The 18,040-nt window shown below is 50.0% G+C and overlaps 1 protein-coding gene across 1 annotated transcript; it reads right to left on the bottom strand.

Moving 5' to 3' along the window:
* Positions 1-6,079: 6,079 nt before the first annotated feature.
* On the bottom strand, positions 6,080-17,208 carry LOC146762641 (maestro heat-like repeat-containing protein family member 2B). The gene is made up of 31 exons (XM_085549891.1): positions 16,769-17,208; positions 16,363-16,472; positions 16,108-16,230; positions 15,807-15,972; positions 15,600-15,698; positions 15,313-15,464; positions 14,805-14,948; positions 14,183-14,275; positions 13,830-13,899; positions 13,601-13,714; positions 13,442-13,515; positions 13,016-13,135; positions 12,764-12,871; positions 12,418-12,577; positions 12,250-12,290; positions 11,926-12,067; positions 11,485-11,531; positions 11,052-11,159; positions 10,662-10,781; positions 10,341-10,463; positions 10,050-10,205; positions 9,712-9,834; positions 9,322-9,401; positions 8,771-8,906; positions 8,562-8,654; positions 8,179-8,274; positions 7,877-8,000; positions 7,568-7,677; positions 6,949-7,101; positions 6,542-6,696; positions 6,080-6,395 (listed from the first exon to the last, which is right to left on the bottom strand). Exons 1-31 carry the CDS (start codon positions 16,791-16,793, stop codon positions 6,344-6,346), a joined length of 3,417 nt encoding a protein of 1,138 aa, XP_085406017.1. The 5' UTR covers positions 16,794-17,208; the 3' UTR covers positions 6,080-6,343.
* Between the last annotated feature and the right edge of the window lie 832 nt (positions 17,209-18,040).

Genomic DNA, 18,040 nt, shown 5'->3' on the forward strand with positions numbered 1-18,040 from the left:
TAGGCAACTTCAGTAGTAGAATAAAATTATCCATAGCACACTTTGCATTTACACTTAAACTCCATACAAGCATGTCAAATATATGCAATATATACAGTCTATAAGTAAATAATTACTGTCGACAAGTGTCTAAATTGCTCATTGGATGACTTGTAATTAAGGTTCAAGGCAGTGGAAAGTCAGGGAAGTCAGGGAAAAAAAAACATATAGGAGAGTAAAGATACATCTGAAAGAGAGAATTCTATGCAGTGTTTTTCCACAGCATTTCAATTATTTGGTTCTTCACAAAACACTCTCATTGTCATTTTTTATTTTTTATAGAGCCCGAAATAAAGAAAGCAGAATAGATGATTATATCTTTTTATAGGGAGAGATGCTTCTATAGGGAACATGGTGCAAAAAATTAAAACAAATGTCTTATCATCTCTCCAGGTATAATAGGAAAATTGACATGATGAAATCTCAGTTACCAGAAAGAAACAGAGGATCAGGGGAGGTAAGGTGTTAAAATGGCCTAGACATAACTATACATGAAATGTTCTGGATTGTAGGCCTGGAAAACAGTAAACCAGTCTTTGAGGAGACTTGTCATTTTTATTTTTTCAAGCAGTTATGGCCTCTTCAGGTCCTTAATGATCTGTCTGATCTCTGACAATCTTCCTCACTAAACAGTGGTAAATGAATGCTCCGTTTAAATATCTGGTTTGGAGAGGTATCATGTAAAATAGACAACTAGTGTCTACATAGCTCAAGTAAAGTACTGTTAATAGCAGCCGTGGACTGCAGAGTGAAAGGACAAAGGACCATTCCCATCTCCTGAACCACTCCCAGATGGCCACAGAGCATGTGTGGAGCAACGACAAGATGTTAACAAACACTGAAGAAGTTTAGTGTCAAAAGTGTAGCAGGACAGAACATTTTTCACTTTAACCTCTGTGCTGTTCAAATGTGTAGTACGCCTGACCACCCTTCACAAGTTAGATTCTCCAAATGCTGCCACCTGCAAGTGTGCAACAGCTCTGAACAAATCAAGTTTGTGAATTTGAATCTTGCTGACAGTTGAAGTACAGCAAGAGTGGGCCCTAAATATGGGTTTTCAAATCGCAGATAAAAGGGCACAATTTTGTGCAATATGTGAAAGCTACCAAGACCTTCAGAGTACACAGATGACTCCAAAAAGATCAGGGTGAGCATTTATATCCACAGTGAGGTATGTTCACATATTTTAAGCCTGTCTATGACAAGCTGACCTACTTAGCGGATAAGGGTAAGGCCTCACCTCAAGTACTGTGTTCAGTTTGGGGCACCTCAGCACAGGAAAGACATGGAGGTACTGGAGCAGGTCCAGAGAAGGGCAACAAGGCTTGTGAAGGGCTTGGAAAATCAGCCCTATGAGGAGAGTCTGAAGGAGCAGGAGCTGTTTAGTCTGGGGAAAAGGAGGCTGAGGGGAGACTTTATTGCTCTCTTCCAGTATCTGAAAGGTGCTTACAGAGAGAGCAGGGCGAGTCTCTTCTCACTGCTGGCCGGTGACAGGACAAGAGGAAATGGCCTCAAGTTGCACCAAGGTAAGTTTAGTTTGGACATTAGGAAACACGTCTTCAGAGAAAGGGTAGTTAAACACTGGAATAGGCTCCCTAGGGAGGTGGTTGAGTCACCATCCCTGAATGTGTTTAAGAGCCATTTGGATGTGGTGCTGAGAGAGATGATTTAGCAGAGGGTTGTTAAGAGTTAGGGTACTATGGTTAGGCTGCAGTTGGTCTTGATGGTCTTTGAGGTCTTTTCCAACCAGAATTATTCTATGATTCTATGATTCTAAGATCCCTCCATACTGTAGCAGAGCCACTGCAATGAGAAGGACAGCATGTGAAGAATAAAGATTATATATGCATGTTTTCTAAATGTCATTGTTGACTACAAAATGATCTTGATGGAGTTCTGCACGAGTCTTCCAATACCCTTAATTCAGATTTTGCTAATCCCTAATGAACCATTTGATGGATTCTGCATTAGTTGCTATCTGCAGGCATGCATAATATTTGTATAGCTTTTATTTCAACCTCTATGGACTACACCCTTCACAAATTTTTCTTCTGTAACATTTGTCTCTCTCCAGCATATTTCCATTTCTTCCTAGGCTTTGTTGTCTCCAGGCTTTGTTGTCTGGAAGTCACAATGCACAGTTCTGAACTTCATAAGACAGTGCTTGGTGATTGTCTTCACTAGAATTAACTGTATTGAAACTTCAGCTGCTTTTTTTTATTTATAAGGAAGTTTTACACTCATAAGGCCTTTTTTTTCCTCTCTCTCTCTTTCTCGGAGAGGATAGAAAATAGGATTGTGTGGAAAATATCCTGATAAGCTTTTCCTCCTTAAAATTAAAAGGGTTGATGTTTTCAAATTAGGATACTGTAACTAAAAGTATGTTAGGGAACAATAAGCTTTAACTGTGAGAATTTTACTGGAAGGAAAACGCCTGTCATTTTATATGTAGAGTCTTCCTTGTGCCATTCTGCAGAATTTCTAGAGCAGACCATGTTTCTGAGGATGGCCCACTGTGTTTGAGACTTCAGTCTAACTAAATGAGGAAAAGAAATTAACTGCATCAAAATATATTACTAATGTTCTACACATAGACGAGAGATATTGGCGAATCCCATCTGGCTAGTAGAAATAATCATAACTAGGCTTTTTCTAAGTGAAGACAGTTTTACACCTTGTTTACAGGTAAATCATCTTAAGAGCACTCCTGAAACTGTCACAGAGATATTAAAAAATAAATAAATAAATTAGTTCACATTAGAAGTCTTTCTGTTGGTGAATGTTAGATTTTGTCTCCTTTCTAGGAATTCACTGTGCAAACAGGTTGGCGTGGAAGAGAATGAGCTGCTGGTCACTTGGATTACAGTAGAATTTAAACATCTCATTAAATACATTACAGGGGACAAGGTGGAACATTTCTTTGGCAGCACTTTTAGAAATTCTATCTCAGCAGCGCTTGTCATGGTACATGAAGAACAGAAGTTGAATATTGCTTCATATATAAGCACTTTGTCATTTGTCCATCATAATATAGAATTAAAGGCTGTATGATTTGTCAAGAGACTTCTCCAATGAACAGCTGTTCAACATAAAAGATAAAGTCAGAAAATGGAAAAATTAAACCAACAGATATGCAAACTGTGATGGACAGTAGATAACAAAGGTAGTCTTGAGGCTGTCCTGAGGAGTCCTGTACCCCTAAGGCTGCAGAGGAAGTCAGGATCAAGGAGTTTACCTCAGCTGATGAGGACTGGGTTAATGACCAGTTAAGCAATCTAGACACCCATAAATACATGGGTCCTGATAAGATGCACCTGCAGATGCTGAGGGAGCTGGCAGAAGGCACTGCTAGGCCACTCTCCACCATCTTTGGTAAGTCATGTGAAACAAGAGACGTGCCTGAGGACTGGAGGAAAACAAATGCTACTCCAGCCTTCAGAAAGGCCAAGAAGGAGGACCGAGGTAACTGTAGACTGATCAGCCTCACCTCCATCCATGGAAAGGTGATGAAACAACATATCCTTGGCTCTGCCTCTAGACATTTCAAGGATAAGAGGGTCACTAGGGGCAGTCAGCATGGCTTTACCAAGGGGAAGTCATGCTTGACTAACCTGATAGCTTTTTATGAAGAAATAACCAGGTGGACAGATGATCCAACCGGTGAATGTGGTCTATCTTGATTTCAGTAAAGCATTTGACACCATCTCCCACAGCAACCTTGCAGCTAAACTGTGAAAGTGTGGTCTGGATGATCAAGCTGTGAGGTGGACTGTGATGGGAAGATGTCAGTGAGTTGTGGTCAGTGGGACAGAGTGAGTCTGGTTGGAGAAGTGTATCTAGTGGAGTTACTCAGGGATAGGTACTGGGACCAGTGCTATTCAATATATTCATCAATTACTTGGATGAGGGAAAATGGTCAGCACAAGACTGGGAGGACACAAGACAGGGTTGGCGCATTAGAAGGCTGTGCTGCCACCCAGCAAGACCAAGACAGTCTGGAGAGTTGGACAGGGGGACATTTAATGAAATTTAACAAGGCAAGCATAGAGTCTTGTATCTGGGAAAGAAAAATTCCAAATACCAGTATAGGCTGACCTGTTGGAGATGGGGAAAGGGGTCTGGAGGTTTTGGTGAACAGCAAGGTGACCATGAGCCAGCTCTTTGCCCTGTAGCCAAGAAGGCCAATGGCACCCTAGGGTGTACCAGAAGGGATGTAGTTAGTAGGTCAAAAGAGGTTCTCCTCCCCCTCTACTCTGCCCTGGTGAGACAACATCTGGAGTACTGTGTCCAGTTCTGGGCTCCTCCATTCAAGGACAGGGAACTTCTTGAGAGAGTCCAGTGAAGAGAGACAAAGATGATAAAGTGACTGGACATCTCCCTTATGAGGAAAGGCTGAAGGATCTGGGTCTCCTTAGTTTGGAGAAGACAAGACTGAGAGGTAACCTCATTAACGTTTATAAATCTGTAAAGGTTATGTGTCAGGAGGATGGAGCCAGGCTCTTCTCAACGACATCTGGTGATGGGACAAGAAGAAATAGGTACAAGCTGCAAAATAGGAGGTTCCACAGAAATATGAGAAAAAACTTTTTCATGGAGAGGGTAACAGAACATCAGAATGGGCTGCCCAGAAGGGTTGTGGGGTCTCCTACTCTGGAGAAATTCAAAACCTGCCAGGACGAATTTCTGTGTGACCTATCCTAGGGGTTCCTGCTAAGGCAGGGGGATTGGTCTAGATGATCTTGCAAGGTTCCTTCCAATCCCTGACTTTTAGTGACTCTGATTCTGTAACAGTTATGGAGAAGAGACAGCAGCTATTAAAATGATGACTTGGTTAAAAAAACAAACAAACAAACAAAAAAAAATAACCAAAAACAAAAACAAAAACAAAAAAAAACAACTCACTTCATAGCCAGGATTCTGGCATTTAATTTATTAAGTAAATAATTCAAGTTTTTAGCTCATTTTCTCTTCTCTCCTTTCTCTTCTCCTCTTCTCTTCTTTCTCTTCTCTTCTCTTCTCTTCTCTTCTCTTCTCTTCTCTTCTCTTCTCTTCTCTTCTCTTCTCTTCTCTTCTCTTCTCTTCTCTTCTCTTCTCTTCTCTTCTCTTCTCTTCTCTTCTCTTCTCTTCTCTTCTCTTCCCTCTCTTCTCTCCTCTCCTCTCCTCTCCTCTCCTCTCCTCTCCTCTCCTCTCCTCTCCTCTCCTCTCCTCTCCTCTCCTCTCCTCTCCTCTCCTCTTCTCTCCTCTTCTCTCCTCTTGTCTTTTTTACCTTCTCTTTTTTTCCCTCTCCCCTTCCACTCCTGTACTTCTCTCCTTCCACGCCCCTCCCTCACCCCTCCTTCCCCCTTCCCTCCTCTCTCATTTTGTTCTTCCCTTCCCTTCCTTTCCCTTCCCTTATTTCCTTCCTTTCTCTTTCCTTTCCTTTCCTTCCCTTCCCTTCCCCTTCCCCTTCCCCTTCCCTTTCCCCTTCCCCTTACCCTTACCCTTCATCTTACCCTTCCCTTCCCTTCCCTTCCCTTCCCTTCCCTTCCCTTTTTCCTTCCCTTCTTTTCCCTTCCCTTCCCTTCCCTTCCCTTCCCTTCCCTTCCCTTCCCTTCCCTTCCCTTCCCTTCCCTTTTCTTTCCCTTCTTTTCCCTTCCCTTCCCTTCCCTTCCCTTCCCTTCCCTTCCCTTCCCTTCCCTTCCCTTCCCTTCCCTTCCCTTCCCTTCCCTTCCCTTCCCTTTTCTTTCCCTTCTTTTCCCTTCTTTTCCCTTCTTTTCCCTTCCCTTCCCTTCCCTTCCCTTCCCTTCCCTTCCCTTCCCTTCCCTTCCCTTCCCTTCCCTTCCCTTCCCTTCCCTTCCCTTCCCTTCCCTTCCCTTCCCTTCCCTTCCCTTCCCTTCCCTTCCCTTCCCTTCCCTTCCCTTCCCTTCCCTTCCCTTCCCTTCCCTTCCCTTCCCTTCCCTTCCCTTCCCTTCCCTTCCCTTCCCTTCCCTTCCCTTCCCTTCCCTTCCCTTCCCTTTTTCCCTTCCCTCCTTTTCCCTTCTTTTCCCTTCTTTTCCCTTCTTTTCCCTTCTTTTCCATTCTTTTCCCTTCCCTTTTTTCCTTCCCTTTTCTTTCCCTCCTTTTCCCTTCTTTTCCCTTCTTTTCCCTTCTTTTCCTTCCCTTCCTTTCCCTTCCGTTCCCTTCCCTTTTTCCCTTCCCTTCTTTTCCCTTCTTTTTCCTTCCCTTCCCTTCCTATTTTCCTTCCCTTTTTCCTTCCTATTTTCCTTCCCTTCCTATTTTCCTTCCCTTTTTCCTTCCCTTCCCTTCCTTTCCCTTCTCTTCTCTTCTACCGGCTCCACCGTTGAAGACAAAACTTTCTTATTATCCTCCACGTCTCGCTAGAAAAAAGAGAGCCTCAAATTGTGACTGAGTAAATTTCACCTCAAACAGACTTTGAGAAGAAAAAGAAAAGCTGCTGCTTCCCTCTGACAGAGGCAAGCTACAACTGGGAGAGCAGCAACAGCAAGGGCAGGAGTGCCAATACCTGTCCGTCGACTCAGGCAGCCGGGAGAAGTGGCCAACTGTGGCCTCTGCATTACAGCGGGTGAGAATGACCACTGCCTGGAACAGGAAGGGCATGAACGTGCTCTGCTGCAAGGACAATGTGCAGCTGCGCAGAATGTAGAGGATCACCAGCATCTGAAAGAAGTAGGCGAAAAAGAATGACTTGCTGCATCCTTGACTCTGCAGGACCTAACCATGGACATTCAGCACATGAGCAGTGCTTGTTCCCTTGACATGCTGCCAAGGCCTACGCCTACATTTCATGCCAGCCACTCTGTCCAAACCCTGGCTCTGCACTCAGGCTATGCTTCTTTAGCACAAGAGGCAAACAGCACAAGGCGTAATGCAACAGTCAGAGTACAAGACACATGGAAGAAAGTCACTTACGTCCTGATGGATGTCCTTTCCATTCATCTGCAGAAAGGTGATCATCCACTTCCCAGCAGCACGCACACGCATTCCTTTGGCCTTCTGGAAGGTGTCCTTGATGGCCAACATGAAGTCTGTGGCATGTTCCAGGGGGAAGTTTCTGCACACGATCTGCAGAGAAATGAGAAGCAGGAGAGATCCCATCACAGATCTGCAGCAGCTCTTCAAAACACAAAGCGGTCTTGAGGACATTCTCAGTTTAGCATCTTGCTGGTCATTCAAGTGGCCATCACAACACTCCTGCTGTCCATACCCTGCTATTCATACCTACAGTGACTGAGCCTTCTCTCAGCTTCTCCACCCATGTTGTTTGCTTACATGCAAAGCCTCCCCCCAGCAGCCACAGTCATACACGTGCACACACTTACATGCACAGCCACACACACACATGCACATCAGCTCCTTGTGCTGGGCACCTGAAGGCCAGACATAGCTCAGAGCCTCCTGCTACTTGCTGAGAAAAGTGATCTCAGGGTGACAGCTCGTTCTGAAAGTGGTGTGAGAGGTTGGGGGGAGCAGAGGGATGTGCAGAAGCCCACACACGGAGATCCCACCACTCCTTTTTGGGTCCACTTACTCTTGCAATTTTGGACGAGGTCTGGAGCTGAGAGGCGGTGCTGCAGTCATTCAGCCCCTCACACAGGCTCCCAATGTCTCCTGTCTTGATGACTGTGTAGGTCACCTTGTCTGGAAAGAGCACAGAGAAAAAAGGAAAGTCATACTTCTGGAAACGAAACCTCTTTCCACAGAGGATAGACAGGACAAGGCAAGGACAAGACGAGGGCTGTGCACACTCTCTCTCTCTCCTGTAAACAGGGCCCCAGCCCATGGGACTCTGGGTGCGGCGAAGGAAAGCAGAGGGCTAGCGCGTGCCTGCTCTACTCACCTTGGATGCGGAGAAGGGAGCTCAGACAGTTAATGGCCAACTGACGGGATGTGAGCATGGCGTCACATGTCAGAGGTGCCAGCAATCCTACCAAGGTGCCAAAGTGTTTGCAGGCATCTCCTCTCTGCAGGAGTAAAAGGCAGGAAAAAATGTTATAGGCAGCCCCAGCTCTCCCTTGCTTCTCCTGCCTGTGCTTTCCCATGTGGTGGGTGACACAGCATGCACAGCCAGGTTGAACTCACCTTCCAACTCAGGGGCACCGGGGAGGGAGCCAGGGACATGCAGAGGGGCTCTTTACTCACCTGAAGCTTTTCACAAGCAGCCAGCAGCCAGGAGCAGGTCTGCAAAGCTCTCTTACGCTCCCATACATTCTCTGAAGTCATTGCTCTCTGCAAGACCTAAGGCAGATCATCCGTCTCACTGTGGATGTCTTTTCTTTCCTTTCCTGCCACCCCTCTCTGTCCCTCCTTTTCCAGTACTTTCCCTCAGGGCCTGGCCTGTGGTTCCACGTGGCCCCCCTTGTGCCTTTCCCCCCGCAGGGCCCATTTCTCTGCCCATTTATGAGCTTGCAGTGAGCTGGCACGTCAGCAGGAGATTTCTCCCTCTCTCATTGTCCACTCAGTCCCCAGATCTCTGTCCCTGCTATCAACAGGTATCATATATTCCTTGCCCCACACATACTCACATGGACTATGTTCTGGAAGAAGCCACGGCTAGGCTCTGTCTCCAGCAGAACCACCATGAGCCGGCCCAGAGCTTTCAATGATGTTTGCTGAAGCTGAAAGCAGAAGAAGGGACTGAGGTGTGGCATCAAGGCTGCTGCCAGAGCATGGGTCGTGTTTGCTGAGGTAGGTTTCTGACTGAGAGGTGGCCGGAAAAGATAAGGCAGGTTACCTGGAGGTACCGAGCTGCTTGCTGTGACTTCCTGATCTTTGTCATCATCTCCGCTGAAGGGTGCATCACAATGTTCTTGAAGCACAGAACCAAGAAATCATACATGTCCTTGCTTCTTAAAAAGATCTTCAGCTTGCTGACAGGAGGAAAAAAGGAAGAGAAAGCAAAAAGAGACTTTACCAGTGCTCTCCAGACTGGTTCAGACAACATCAGTTTCTCCTGATGGACAGCTGCAAAGCCAGCAGTGAGCTGTCCTGTGCTGCTGAGCTCTGTTTTTAGTTCCAGCAACACCCACCTCCTCTCTGGCAGCAGTGAACCACCTCCCCCTCCAAAGGAAAGGAGACCCCGGGTCTCCCTTCTCTTCCCTGCCTGGTGACAGGAGCATCAGAGCTTTTCTCCCTGCCCAGAACCTCAGCTTTGCTGGGCACAACATCACAGCCGACTCTCCTGTAGATGTGGCTCCTCACCCCTGCCCCCTGTAGACCTCCAGAAGCTACCCAAATGGAGGACCACCAATCCTGCCTTGCAACCCCAGAGGCTCCCACCCTTACCTCAACTGCTCCAGGGCCAGAACCACCTTGAGGGGCACTGGGGAGACAGGGCTGCCCAAAGAATACTTCCTCAGCAAGTCCTGAAAGTCCCAGAGAGACACTGTCAAAGTGGTAAGTGGAACACGAGAGCTCTTCCACCCAGCCCAGAGACAGACACAACTGCCACACATCAGCCCCATCAATCCCACATTACCTACGGAACCACTGCAGGATGCAGCAGCTTCACAGCTGGTGCACCTAGATCGATGACCAGCCTCTTCCTGCCAGCACCCAAGGTCCCCACCAGCTGGAGACATGGAAACTGAGGGAGACCTATATGCCTCCAGGGAAGCGAGGCTTGTGCTACAGCCCAGTACTCTGCTACAGTCAACCCTGGCTCTAAGCACTCACCATGAGGATCTCCCGCAGCTTGTCCTTCAAGGAAGGGTTAAAACAGGCAGAATCACCCACAGCACAGAAGGCAGAGATGAAGTCAGTGATGCTCTGCACCAGCGCGAGCCTGTTCTGCAAGTCCTGAGGCCCAAGAGAAAAGAACATTCTTTGAACTGCGGGAAGGGCCGAGGGCTGCAAGGGGAACACACTGGGGCAACACTAATGGAAGGGCTTGGATCTTCATCTGGGCACAAACCATTCCCCGAGGGACATTTGGAAAGGCCCATCTCAGCCTCCCCCTTCATGGAGGGACTGCAGTTGATTCTCTGACACCCTGGCAAACCCCAACCTCTCACCTGGCAGCTGAAGCTGTAAAGCAGCAGGATGCTGCCCACAATGTCTCCCTCCAGGTGGACGAGCAGTTGTTCCTTGGAGGCTCGCAGTGCTAAGCTGCCATAGGCAAGCATGATAGTGCTGCGTGTGGCATGAGCTCTCGTGCTGTCCAACTCCATCTGTGTGGGGAGAAATGCCTTGAGATACTCACTCAATAGCCTCCAGTGCCACACGATGCACCTGGGCTCCCTAGGCAGGAGCTGCTGTGAAAATAAGGTGGAAGAAAGACAAGGTGGAAACCCGTAACGCTTCACCTTCTTGCGTTTCGAAATCTTCGCATTCTGGCCTTTGCACAGCTTGGACGCAAACATGTTGAGTGTGTCCAGGACTGTGTGGAAGTTGCTCTCAGCAGCATGGCTGAGAAGAGAGATCATTCCCTGCTCAAAAGAACAAGGGGCAGTTGGCGCAGGCCTGAACCTACTGGCACGGACAGCCATAGTGATTGGGCCAGTCATCGCCTGAGGGAAATGGCAGCAGTGAGGAGACTGAAAGGCCCAGAGCAGAGCCAGGAGAATCCCCCTGCCTTACTGACAGACCAGGGATGATGGCCAAAGATGGATGGAAGGAGAGCTCACCTGGGCCTCAGATGGTTTCTCTGCGTTTGCTTCTATCAGATGCTTCAGCAGCGTCTTTTGGATGTGGAGGACTCTCTTACAAGCTCCCAGCACTGTCCCCAGAGCTTTGTACAGGAAAGACTGCATGGGAAGGGAAGGAAGAAGCTGAGATGTGGCATCAGCCTGACCTGATGGCAGAGGGCCAGGTGGGAAGGACCCACTCCCTGGGAGTCACTGAGAGCAGCTGCAGGTCCAAGCTTTAGCCAGCCCCTGGGGAGACTGCATGGAAAGGCTCTCTGGTGGGCACGGGCTGGGGAAGCAGTGTGAGCAGCCCAAGTGTGCAGAGCACCAGCCGCAGCCCCAGTTGCGTACCTGCAGCTGCCCCGCTGGGTAGAGCCAGAGGGAACCCACCTTTTCTCCAGAGCTGCTGGAAGAACTCCTCAGCCATCGGCTCAGCTCACAGCTCAGGGCCTCGGTCCAGTCCTCATCCTCCATGGTCACCAGAGATGCCTTCAGGAACTGTTGGAGAACAGGAGAAGCCAATGATCCCTTGCTCTTTGCCTTTTCCCGCATTCCCAAGTTGCCGCAGCCTTCTGGGGAGAGCTGCCTGGATGAACAGTCCTTCTCCCAGCTCCCCCCAGCATTCCCTCCCATTAAAGCTGCCTGCCACTCTTCTCATAAGACCCTTCTTTGGCTTGGGACAGAAGCAGCACTGCAAAGGCATGCAGCTGCTCCTCAGCAGTATTTGAGAGGCTGTTCCTGTCCAGTGGTGACTTGTGTAGGAGCGGGGCTCCTTGAGGCAGGCAAACACTTCTCTCCACTGGAGCTCCCAGCAATGCCGTACCTTCAGCAGACGGCGCTCCCACTCCACTGGGACGCTCTCATCTTTCCCTACACAGCAACAGGAAGCAAAAGACCTTTGATTGGGATCAAGCCACAAAAGAAGAGCTGTTGCAAACCATGCTCGGCCTGGACACTCAACTCTGCTAAGCTGGGACCTGCACCCCTTCCACAATGACCTGTCCCTCCCTACAAACACTGTCCCTGCAGGAACACAGAACTAACTGCTCCAAGACTGCTGTCTCAGGGGACATGAAGGGCCCATCTGTGTCCTTGAATGGGCAGATCCCTGGGAGGATCCGTGTCCCCGAGTCTCCCTTGAATGGGAACAGCAGCAGAGCAAGTACTGCACTGCAGGCAGTGCTTTCCCTCTGCAACAATGAGAGCTTCATTTTCAATCCTCCCCCTCCCTGCTTTCTCCTCTCCCTCCCCACCAGCACTTTACCTTCAAGGCACTGCAGCAGCAGGGGGATCTCAGCAGCCCACATGGCCCCCACAGCTCTGTGGATCCTGCTGTGGAGGTTTCGCATGAGCAGCAAGGCAGCAGCTTGGAGTTCACTGCCTGCAAAAGGGCTCCCTGCCACCACCTGAGCAAGAGCAAGGAGAAGCAAGGTCACGACTGCAGCGGGAGAGAAGAGCAGTGGCTTCCCCTACAAGGGAAGTAGCTTGGCTCTGCCCTGGCGGGCAAGGAGCATCCAACAGCTTTGCCCATGTCCAAGCTGCTTCCTCCTCAGGGATCGTGGCACCAGGCTCTGAAGCATCTACTCACCAACAGGCGTGCCAGCATTGTCTGGGGAGTCAGCAGTGGACCTGCAAGGAGAAAGAATTGCTGAGTGAGATGTCAAGACGCTCCATGCCCTGCCGCATGTACCTCTGCTGTCCCTACTGGGTGCTAACACAGGTCAGCAGAGCTTACTGGGGAAGTTTTTGCTCCTACCTTGAAACATGGAGTTGACAAAGTGGGGATCCAGTTCTTCTGCTTCCTGCACTCTCAGGTCCCCTCTCTCAGCCAGGGCTTGGATGCAGCGGGACACCGGGATTAGCATGCCGGTGTACTGGGCTGGCACCACATACAGCAGCAGCCGCGGCCACAGGAGCTGTAGGGAATGAGGCAGTTGAGCATGTCAGCATTCCTGCCTCTGCTCAGAGATGAAGAGGGCTCTGTGAATTTGTGTGCTTCAGAGCTTCAGAGCACGTTGGAGGACAGACCAGGGGTGTTGTAATGAGGCAAGGAACACATGGTGCAAAGGCAAGGGACGGCAGTGTAGCAGGGTGTGACTTACTTTGGACATCCCACTCACAGAGACATCCAGTGACCCCAGGATGTCCATGCACAGCTCTTGGAGATCTCCTTCTTCCTGAGCTTCCTGGGCAGAAAGGTCTCCAGCTGCCTGCACAACAGTGTTATTAAAATGCCAGTTACATTACGTTCTCAGGAGCCTCTCATAAGCTCAGGTGTGGCCCCACTGGTATTTCTGTGCCAGCCTCTGAGCAGCGCGGGTCTTTCAAAAGAAGATGCTGCCCACTGTCCTTACCCTTCTTCCTGTGGTGCGGCTGAACTCACTGAAGATGTGTCCCACTACATCCAAAGCTGAGCAGCTCCAGGCATTAACACTGAGCACATCCTTGATGAAATGCAGAATGGCCCTCCTCACCTGCCAGGGATCAATTTTGGGTGGTGTGATTTTCCTGGTCAGATGGCAAAGGGAAGCCACCTGCTCATCATGGCAGCCCTTCGGGCATGAGCAGAAACAACAAGAGCCTTGGTCCCTGAGGTGAGGGAAAGGCCTTTGCACCAGGCTGTGCAGGGACCTGCCTGCTCCACTCTCCCTGCTCCCCCCACAGGAGCCATCACATCACAACCATGTAGTCAGTGCTCCAGGATCTCTCTGGTCAACCCAGCCCTGCCCATCTTGGCAGCAGCATCAACAACCCAAAAACACTTTCCCAAACCAGCTCACCTGTGTCCTGAGGTCACTGCTCAGACACTGCACAGCCTCTGCAATCTGGGGCAGCTTCTCTGTCATCATGGGCTCTGCAAGAGATGTGCAAAAGTATGCGTGGAGGCACAACCCAGATGGCAATAGGGACCTCTGGAAGTCCCGACCCGTGGTACTAACCACCAGAGTGAGCCAGAGCACCGAGCAATCCCAGGGCTGTCACGCATTCATCCTCCTTCTCACTGCCTATCTGCGACTGCAGGAACAGGACTGTTTCCTCCGGGCAGATCCGGGCTGCAGGGAGGAAAACCCACGCTGTGTTAGCAAGAAACTCATACCCATTTCTGGGGTTTGTGAGAGAGGATTTGGACCAGGCACCAACAAACATCGCCAAAGCTCTTCTCCTTACCCTGCAGCAGGATGCAGTGGGTTAGATCTGCGCTATCAGCCTCGCTGTGCTGCTTGGTGTTGGAAGACAGCTGTGGGAACAAGGTCCATTTGAGGAAATTGCATCAGCATTGAGGACGGAAAAGAAACTGCTGCCACCTCTTGTCACCCTTGGCACTCTCAAGCAGAGGACATCATACAGACAAAACCCAGCTTGCTCCACAGCATCCTCAGGGGCAAACACACAGCTCTGGAGCAATCACAGGCATCCAGGAGCTAAGGCTGAGCAGCTGTCAGAGGCTCGGAGCTCTGCAGTCTTCCTGAGACTTAGCCAAGAGGGAAACTGCTGTGGGCACAAGGATAGGCTCCCCTTACCTCATAGAACACAGCACTGGTGATGGCCAGAAACTTGTCCTTGGGAATGAGAGTCTCAATGCCCTCTAAGGCCTCCATGAAGATAGTGAGGCTCTGCAAGAGATCAGGAGAGGAAGAAAGGGCTGAAGCTACGTTTAGCCACTCAGGAGGAGAGACACTGTTTCCCAATAGTGTTTCTGCTGGGAGAAGCTCCCACACAGGTGCTCTTGTTTGTCCCCCATCCCAGCAGCACCAAGAGAGTCTCTCTGCTCTCAACCGAGCCCTGTTTGGGCATCCTTTGCAGGAGTTTCCCACCCAGCAGCCCTCTTCTCCTCCATCAGATGCAACTGGACATGGTCCCCCTAGTTGTTAGCACAGAGCTCTTCAGGTGCTCAGAGCCCCATGCTGGTGGTGGCAAAGCCTCTCATCCCCAGGAGATGGGCCCCAGTGACTCCTGGCTCCCTTCTGGCTCCTGTCTGGATTGTTCCTTCCCTGACTGAAGAGCTTAGAAAGCCTCAGAATTCCCTTGAACACCTGTTCCTTCTTTCCCCAAGGGCTCCTTGCCTCCTCCCTCCATCCCCCTGTCCCCTCTTGGCACTTGCATGGGCCCCACATCCACACTGAGCCCTGCACAACATCTCACCTTGGCCATCCTGCAGGTGTCTTGGACCTCCTGATACTCGTGAATGAGGCAGAGGAGCTGCTCCCAGACATGCTCTCGGTGCAGCTCCTGTTGCAGGAGGACAGCCATCATGGCAGCCACAGCCCTGAGGATGGTCTGTTTGTCCTGGAGAGGGATAGCAGAGGCCCAGCGTCAAAGACTGAAGCTCTGCCCTTTCTACAGAGAGGGCTTTCTCTTTCCCTTCACTTTCCCCATATCCCTGTACCCAGCAGGAGATGGGCTCACTCTGGAGGGCAGGAAGGTTTTCCCCACACCTTCATCCCCAGCTCACCCTACCACAGTGCTGTGACATGAGGCTTCTCCCTGGCAGAGAGATCCAGCCCCAAGCACAGAGCCAGTTCAGGGCCCTTTGCAGAGCCAGCCCACTCCCTCTCATCACCCTTCTGCTCTCAGCCTGCTGGGCACAGACAGAGCTGCCAACATAGATGTGCACACTGCCATCCCAAGCTGAGAATGCAGCAGTGCTCACCTTTTCCTCCTTGCAGTCCTGCCAGTCCCTCAGCACAGAGCAGAAGAGCTGGTAAAGATTCTCACAGATCTGCTCTTTCTCTTTGGCAGGCCAGGGGCATTGCTGTCCAGAGGACAAGTGAAACTTGATTCCTTCTGACCATTGTTTCACAACTGAAAAAAACCAAACCAAAACAAATAAATGATTAATTAATTAATAAAGAGATAGTGAGAGAGCCCCTGAGAGTCTGCAGTAGGGTGAGATGCAAGGGGTGTCCCGAGCCCCCCTGCTCTGGGGCCGGTACTCACCAGTACAAGTGATGCTCAGGGTCTGGCCACTTCTCACCTGGCCCACCACACTGCACAGGCCAGCCAGCGTCAGCCGCATGAAGGGGATGCACTGTGGAGCTGCAGAGGGGAAGGAGAGCATCAGCAGTGAGGGAAGAGGGGCTGCAAAGTGGGGTCTTTCCTCTTTCCCCAGTTGTCATCAATGTGAGGGGGCTGAGGGCACTTTACCGTAGCTTCTGAACAGTTTGCTTAGAGTGATGAGCAGAAACTCCTTGGACATATCCCCCTTGGCCTTCAGGTGGCCCTGGAGCTCAGCCATCACCAAGCTGAAGTTCATCCGGGCCAGAGCCACCAGGACGTTGCTGGCAGCCATCCTTACACTGTCTGTCACTCCCTGAAAAAGAGTCACTGGTGACACACAGCACAGGAAACTACTTGAGGCCCTTGGAAGGGCTAAGCCACCACTGTCCACCAGGAGAACACCAATGTGGGCAGGCGGCTCCCTTTGCCTTTGGGAGTGACCCCTCACCTGAGCTGCTGTCAGGTCCTGGGACACCTCTGCCAGCAGCCGGTTCACCACTCCGCATGGCGGGCGGCTGTCATCTTCCCACAAGACGCTCTCCAACTCGCAGTAAACCTGCTGTCGGTCACCCTGGGGACAGGGATCAATCACACTCACTTTGCCCGCTGCCACCCATCAATATGCCAGTGTGCTTCTGGGGCCTGGCAACCACGAGACCACTGGGACAGGGCAAGGATTGATGGTTGGATGTCCCCAGCTCACCTCCTGGTCTTGCAGGCGCTGCAGCAGCAAAGTCACGCCACAGGAAGGGACAGGGCTTGCCTCCCTGCGACGCATACATCTGGGCATGCAGCCCACACAGGCGAAGAGACCTGAAAGAGCAGAGAAGCTGCTGCTGGTGTTGCTTGGAGCCAGCGCCAAGCATCCAGCCAGCTCTGGGATGAACACTCCTCAGCCCCACAGCGTGGGGTGAGCTGTTCTGGCACGTGTGTGGGTCCGCTGGGAGATGGGAGAGAGCCTTCCCCTTGCTGGGGTACTGGGGAAACCACGGTGGGTGGCTGCATTCAGCAGAGCAAGGACAGTGCTGCTGGCACATCCTAAACAGACATTAGTGGCACACATGAGCTGAGGCAGTATTACTGTGTCCAGAGAGGTGGAGGGACCTCACCTCGAAAGGCTCTCAGCCGCTCCATCACTGCAGGAAATCTCCAGATAGACACAAAGCTCTCTCTGGTCCTCTCCCTGCGGGTCCCACAAGAGACTGGGCCACCGCTCCCGTGGCTGCCACAACAACTGTGACATCACACCAAGGAGTCTCACCTCATAAAGAACCAGACAGCAAGCAGAACACCCTTGCAGGCCCCAGAACACAGCATGTTTTTGTAAAGCACTTGGCTCCAGGGTTCTGTGCCGAACCAGGGATTCAATACAGCAAGTGAGGGAGAGTCCCTGGCAGGATGTAGCTCCCGGAATACCATTATCTGGCATTCTCTTAGTGACTGGCGACTCCATGCCAGGAGGCACTGAAACCCCTACCTGATGCCCAGACAACCTCTCCAGAGAGCTTTGCTCTCTTCCAGGGGCACATGTCAGAGACATTAACCAGACTTAAAAATAAATAAATAACAGAGCTAAAAACCATTAGGAAAGAAGTTTCCTAACTTCCTATAAGTAGACATTTCCTTATAACTTCCTGTAAGTAGACATTTCTGTTTGATTTTTCAAAAAAGAAGAAACATTTTCCTTTTTTCTCCTCTGCTGAACCTTAAAAGTACAAAGGAAATGCTTGATTTGAATTCATTTACTTTTATCATTCACGTGAGTGCATCTTGACACAAATATCTTCTTTCTTTGCATCTTTTGCAATCCATTTCAAAAACAATTGAATTATTGAATACATTAAATTCCTATCTAAGTGATTTCAAATGCAGAAAAATCATACAGTCACAAAGCCACACTGTTGCTGTTTGAAAGGAACATCTGGTTGTCAGCCTGACCAACCTCCTGCTCAAAGCACGAGGGCTCAGCACCACATCATCTCTGTCACAGCTTTTTCTAAGTTGATCTAGAACACCCCAAAGGACAGAGATTTTATCATCTTCAGGGAAGCCTGCCCAGTGCCCTATCACTAGTGGCTTAACTTCACCTGACGTTCAAGCTGAAGCTGGCCTACCTTATGGCTGCTCATTTACAGTGTTATCATCTTTGGCTCTGTTCCCTTTGTATGGAATGTATGGAACTATCAAACTGTCCCCCTTAGCCTCCGTCTCCAGACTGAAGCCCAGTTCCCTCAACATAAAACAGGCCATGTGTCCATCGTTCTAGATCATCTTCTAGGACTGGGTGCCTGAACTGGACACATTAAACTAATTATAAATTCACTGGTACTGAAAAGGGAGATCAGTTTTCTTTGGCTGATGAGACATTATTCTTATAAGGT

Source organism: Coturnix japonica, chromosome 1 (assembly GCF_054131305.1).
Source record: "Coturnix japonica strain WE chromosome 1, WE-NBRP24, whole genome shotgun sequence".
In the NCBI taxonomy this organism is placed as follows: domain Eukaryota; kingdom Metazoa; phylum Chordata; class Aves; order Galliformes; family Phasianidae; genus Coturnix; species Coturnix japonica.